Here is a 6468-nt window from a genome sequence, read left to right on the forward strand (position 1 = left end):
AAAACAATAAATAGTAAAGCTTGACTGGTACACCGTACAAGGGTACAAGTCCAACCCTCTCTTGAATCTGGAGTAATTTATATAAGTTAGGTATCCTTAATATGGTAAAGCCTTACACACCAAACAAATACCCTATCATTCTTTATATAGGAATATAATTTAAATATCCTTAAGATGGATTTGGATCCCATAATTGCAAGCTGCAATTACCATGTTATCGTGAGATGTAAAGTTTTAAAGGTAAAAACATTATGAATATAAAACACTACCAAACCGTAGGGTATTGCACTAGATTTAGATCCCCTTAAAATGACAAATAAAATCGGTAAATAAATTAAATAATTGTCCGCAAAAGATAAATTGATTTATTGGGGCTTTTAATGTTTACCATAAGTTTTTATTTTTTTATACAAGATAAAATTTGTACTCTAACTTAATCTAAGTGTATATGTGTGTGAAGCTCCCTTTTGGAAACTTGAACCTTGATCTTTGATCCCCTAAAGTTTTGGAGTATTTGAATTTTACACCCTAATGTTTCAAGATTTAAATTTTACCCTCTAAATTTAAAAAATGTTTGGATTTTACTCCCTAAAATCTGGGGGTGTTTGGATTTTATATCCTAAGGTTCTAGAATTTTGAAGTATAAAATCCAAACAGTTCCAAACTTTAGGGGATAAAATCCAAATTTTGAAACGTTAGGGTGTAAAATTTAAACACCTCAAATTTCAAAGGGTAATATTTAAAATTTAAAATTTTGAGGGTAAAATTCAAATATGAGTGTAATTAAATTACCATAAGCTTTTAAAAAAGAATTAAAAGTAAGTAGAATTGTCAAACTTTTGAACACTTACGATTGGGCCCCAAACGAGTTCAATGGGCTTTCTATTCTCCCAAGCCCACTGGCAACCAAAACAAAAAAGAAATTATTTGACTCACCGTTCATGCGACGTCGTTCTCGTCTAGACTTCGTGTTCCATCATAACACTGTTAATACATTCCAAAGAGGGAAAAAAAAAAAGCAAAAAACCACGCGCTTCATAGCGCGTGTAATACAACCTCTAATAAAAACCACAGGCAAGGCCGAGTCGTCAACAAACCCTCTTTATTTATGGTAACAACATTTAAAAAAAGCCGCGCGTACAGATCAGCACGGTCCCAGAATTGACACACTTTCTAATTCACACTCAAGGGTATTTTCGTAAACTCATCACAACCAGCTGTCGTATAAATATCCTCCAAACCCTACTTCTCTCATTCCTCGTTACTCGCTAGTCTCTCTCTCTCTCTCTCTCACACACTCTCTCTTATTTTCTCTCTCGCGGCTAGGGTTTTAGCGCAGCTCCTCTCTTTCTCTCGCTCCTCAGGTTCGATTTCTCGCTCTTAATCTATGCCTCTCTAGCTGATTCTATATAGCATTTGATTTCATTGTTATGTTTTTGTTTGAATCTGTGGAATCGATTGCTTTGAATCTTAAATCTGTGTTGGTTCTTGATTTATCTCTATACGCAATTTACATGATAATTGATGTTGCTGTTGTTGTTTTTCAGATCTGTGACATGTAAAACTATACCTGCATTGTATTTTTTCGAGTTTTTTTTTTTTATAGATCTGATTTTCTATTGAATATGTTCTTGGTTATTGACTCTTTGATTAGCTTTTGGTTTTATCTATTTGCATCTATGGTATACGAAGCTGTTAGATCTGATATACTTGAATGTGTATATATATATATATGTTTTTATTTAGTTTTGTGTTTGAATGTTTAGTTTATGGTTTTATTCGTTTTGCTGTTCTTAATTAAACGACCCTGAATTTTACGATTTGTATCAATTGTTCTTTGGCAATAAAGCTTTAAAAATTAGTTTGTTTCTCATGTCAGAGATTCATACTATTAGTTACTCCTTCTGTCCCAGTTTGTTTGTCCTCTATTTCATTTTATGATGTCCCAAAATATTGCCAAATTTCTAAAATTAAAAGTCATTAATTTACTAATGTTTCTATTATATCCCTACCTTATTGTCAAAACTATTTGAAATTTGAAAAGAAAACTGACAAATATTTAAAAAATCAATCTGATTGGGCACTTTTTTAGTTGCCTCATTTAAAATAACTAAAAAAAAACTGATAAATTTTTTTAAGGGTAGTTTTGTAAACTTATACATTTTTATAAGAAGACTAGACAATAAATAACTTTTCTCTTAAAAAGTTTGACTTTTCAAATAAGACAAACAAATTGGGACGGAAGGAGTATTTACTTATCATCCAATATTGTTTTGCATGCAATAGCTTTTTGTGCTATAGTTTATGTGCACTCAAACTTATGATCGATGCTTGTTTTATTTTATTGAGAAAATATCATTTAAACTTTGTATATCAAGGGTGCAAGAAATCAAAGAATTAGACCAAAATTGTAACAAAATAAATCCTATAGTTTTAAAAGTAACAAATTAGAGGTTTAAGAAAAAAAACAAAGTAAACCCTTATCTTATATTAAACTTTAAACACAATGCCTATTGCTTGCGCTTGAATTGGTTGAGCTGTAATTTGTTGCTTTTGGAATTACAAGGTATTATTTGTTGCACCCTCTAAATAATTGGGTTTGTGTGATTTCCTCATCCCCTCTTTATCAATGCTCATATTTATCTAGAAGAAATTTATCTATTGTTGATTGCTGTTATTGGGTTTTCATTGTGCTCGAAGTAAATTGTATTCTGACTGTTATTTGTTCATTAACAGTTGATTCAGAATGGGTAAGGAAAAGGTTCACATCAACATTGTGGTCATTGGCCACGTCGACTCCGGGAAGTCGACCACCACTGGTCACTTGATCTACAAGCTTGGAGGTATTGACAAGCGTGTTATTGAGAGGTTCGAGAAGGAAGCTGCTGAGATGAACAAGAGGTCATTCAAGTACGCCTGGGTGCTTGACAAGCTCAAGGCTGAGCGTGAGCGTGGTATCACCATTGATATTGCCTTGTGGAAGTTTGAAACCACCAGGTACTACTGCACAGTCATTGATGCCCCTGGACATCGTGATTTCATCAAGAACATGATTACTGGAACCTCCCAGGCTGATTGTGCCGTCCTCATTATTGACTCCACCACTGGTGGTTTTGAAGCTGGTATTTCCAAGGATGGACAGACCCGTGAGCATGCTCTCCTTGCTTTCACCCTTGGTGTCAAGCAAATGATTTGCTGCTGCAACAAGGTACGATGATACCATCTTATAACTAAGTATATTTGTTCTTTATATTGAGTGTTATGGTTGTGAATAATATATTTTATGCTTTGGTTAACAGATGGATGCCACTACCCCCAAGTACTCAAAGGCTAGGTATGATGAAATTGTGAAGGAAGTCTCTTCCTACTTGAAGAAGGTTGGGTACAACCCTGACAAGATTCCTTTTGTCCCCATCTCTGGATTTGAGGGTGACAATATGATTGAGAGGTCCACCAACCTTGACTGGTACAAGGGACCAACCCTTCTTGAGGCCCTTGACCAGATCAACGAGCCAAAGAGGCCCTCAGACAAGCCCCTCCGTCTCCCACTTCAGGATGTTTACAAGATTGGAGGCATTGGAACTGTCCCTGTGGGTCGTGTTGAGACTGGTGTTGTCAAGCCTGGTATGGTTGTGACCTTTGGGCCCACTGGGTTGACCACTGAAGTTAAGTCCGTTGAAATGCATCATGAGGCTCTCCAAGAGGCGCTTCCTGGTGACAATGTTGGTTTCAATGTTAAGAATGTTGCTGTGAAGGATCTCAAGCGTGGGTTTGTTGCCTCCAACTCCAAGGATGATCCTGCCAAGGAAGCAGCCAACTTCACCTCCCAAGTTATCATCATGAACCACCCTGGCCAGATTGGAAATGGTTATGCCCCTGTCCTTGATTGCCACACCTCCCACATTGCTGTCAAATTTGCTGAGCTCTTGACCAAGATTGACAGGCGGTCTGGTAAGGAGCTTGAGAAGGAGCCCAAATTCTTGAAGAACGGTGATGCTGGAATGGTTAAGATGATTCCCACCAAGCCCATGGTTGTGGAAACTTTCTCCGAGTATCCCCCACTTGGTCGTTTTGCTGTCAGGGACATGCGTCAAACTGTGGCTGTTGGTGTCATCAAGAGTGTGGAGAAGAAGGATCCATCTGGAGCCAAGGTGACCAAGTCTGCTGCCAAAAAGAAGTGAATTGTGCTGCACCGGGTTTCTGAAAGTGGTGGGTATCGTAGTCCTTACAGTAAGGACTGGGTTCTTGCTATTAAGCTATCCATAGAAGGTCTAAGTGTTTGTTTTGTTGGTAATACCTTCAAGTCTCTGCCATCGTCATGTAGCTTCAATTCACAGAATTGGGTGCTTGACCGGCGGTGGCGGGGCTACGGCGTGCCTAGTGTTTCTTGATTTACTTAAGGTGTCATGTGAGACTTATTTATTTTCATAAGCAGCTATGGAGTTTTAGGTCTGTTTTCATGCTGCCCGGATTTTTGCTATTTACATTTATAGTTATCTAGTCTGTGTGTTTTCAATTGAACAATTTTACTTGCTTTATCTCTGCTGTTAAGTTTTTTAAGGTTCGCTGCTTTTCTTTGTTATAGATCCTTACTTGTTGAATTGATTTCGGAAGAATTGACGTTATTATTATGGATTGGAGTTTTGGACTGTTGGTTCAGCTCTACAACATCTCCAATTAACAGACTAAAGAATTGAACAGTTTGTGACTAGGACATACTTGATCCATTCAGAGGCAACGAAATAAATACAGGGTCAAGGCTTTAAAGATGAGTTGAGTGGAGCTTTGTTTTTTTATTCATTTGTCTCTTTATCCAATTTATTTTCATGAGCTTATTCAATGCGATGATGTAGTAATTTATAGAATCAGCCGAGGAAAAAAAAAATTTGATGAACGGCCGTACGGCCTTAGAATGGCCTAAATGCTTTTCGTTAGAATGGCCTATCGAGCATTAATGTTCGATAGTAGCCATTTGGACAATTAAAATGAAAATAACAATTTTTATGCTCACAGTGCAACCTGCTTTGTCATGGTCGACAGAGATAATAAGGATCCAATACAACGCATATGGCAGGAAAGAAACAACACAGTAAAAAACATTAGCCTCGTGGCCGTACGGCTTTACATTCTTAAATCCTCCTTTTGGTTAAGATGATGACCTGAAACAAAAACAAGATTTGTATTTGGGAGCCAAAATATAGACACAAAACTGACAAAAACCTATTAGAAACTGTAAGATACTCATGCAGTTAGTTGTAAAACCTACTTTTGATGTGTGTGTGGGGTTGAAAATGCTCAGTTCAATAATTTCGTTAGGAACTGGAAGATAAAGTACAATACAATCACTTTATAAACAAATTAGCAGGACATTAATTATCTAGCCTTTATTAGCTATTGGGCGATAATTAAAAATATTTAACAATTTTATCCAAACGAAAATGCCTAAGATTCTACAAAATTTATTACATAATTGCCTATTTATAATTGGCTAAATATTATTTATAGTTTTCTTCTCCCCCAAAGCACAAAGGGGTAAAGGCCTCTACACATTTAAGGGAAGTCATTCATAATTCCTAGTAAGAACATCTCCATGTGCTTTCCTAGGCGATGTAAGATTCCGTGTAACGATCTTGTTCTAACTATGTAGATATTGTCCGCTTTGGAGTCTATACCCCTCACAATTTTGTTCTTCCTCCAAAGTACATAACAGTAGAGAAAAAATCTCTACACATTTAAGAAAAGTCATTTCTTATAAGAACATCCTCATGTGCTTCCCTAAGCGATGTGGGATTCAAGACCCCCTTTTTGGGCTACAACATGTAAGCTCAATGTAATAAAACTTATAGTAGCACTTATTTTAAAATATAGATGTTGAATTATATTATACTAATTTTATATAGATGTTGAATTATATTATATTCATTACCGCGAAGTTCTATTTTTAACTGTAATTGTTTTTATGATTGTATTTTGGTTATCTTAGATATTTAGAGGGTCCTTCTATCATTTTAGAGTTTTACCTTTCTTGGGTGTATGTTCTTCCTTTATGGATCATCAAGATCTCCATAGCATTCATAGAAGCTAGTGTTTGGGTATTCATGACCTATTATGTAATTGGATATGTAATTGGAGCTTCTAATTCCTCAATGAAATTTGGAGTCTATAACTCCTCAAAAGCATGATAAGACCTTCAAAAGACATACCAATGAAGGGACAATATTATTAAGCCAATGAAGCTTTGTGCTAACATAGAGGTGCAAGTGAGTACAATAGTGAGAAGCTACTGTTGGTAAGTCTTTAATTATACAATCAGCTTGACATGGCACTAAGGGATATGGAAATGACATCCTTAGTAGTATTGGGAATTTATTACTACAAGGAAATACCTTTTAGGCTTAATGATGCAACAACCACTTATCAACTCACCAGTCACCATTGCAATAGAGATAACACGTGTTCTTATGGTGG

At 36.1% G+C, this 6468-nt stretch overlaps 1 protein-coding gene across 1 annotated transcript; it reads left to right on the plus strand.

Annotated features, from left to right (window-relative positions):
• Positions 1 to 1253: 1253 nt before the first annotated feature.
• LOC142638649 (elongation factor 1-alpha) lies at positions 1254 to 4538 on the plus strand. Its single transcript, XM_075812696.1, has 3 exons — positions 1254 to 1364; positions 2737 to 3208; positions 3300 to 4538. Exons 2-3 carry the CDS (start codon positions 2747 to 2749, stop codon positions 4179 to 4181), a joined length of 1344 nt encoding a protein of 447 aa, XP_075668811.1. The 5' UTR covers positions 1254 to 1364; positions 2737 to 2746; the 3' UTR covers positions 4182 to 4538.
• Positions 4539 to 6468: the final 1930 nt, after the last annotated feature.

The sequence above is a fragment of the Castanea sativa genome, chromosome 6 (genome assembly GCF_040712315.1).
Source record: "Castanea sativa cultivar Marrone di Chiusa Pesio chromosome 6, ASM4071231v1".
NCBI lineage: Eukaryota > Viridiplantae > Streptophyta > Magnoliopsida > Fagales > Fagaceae > Castanea > Castanea sativa.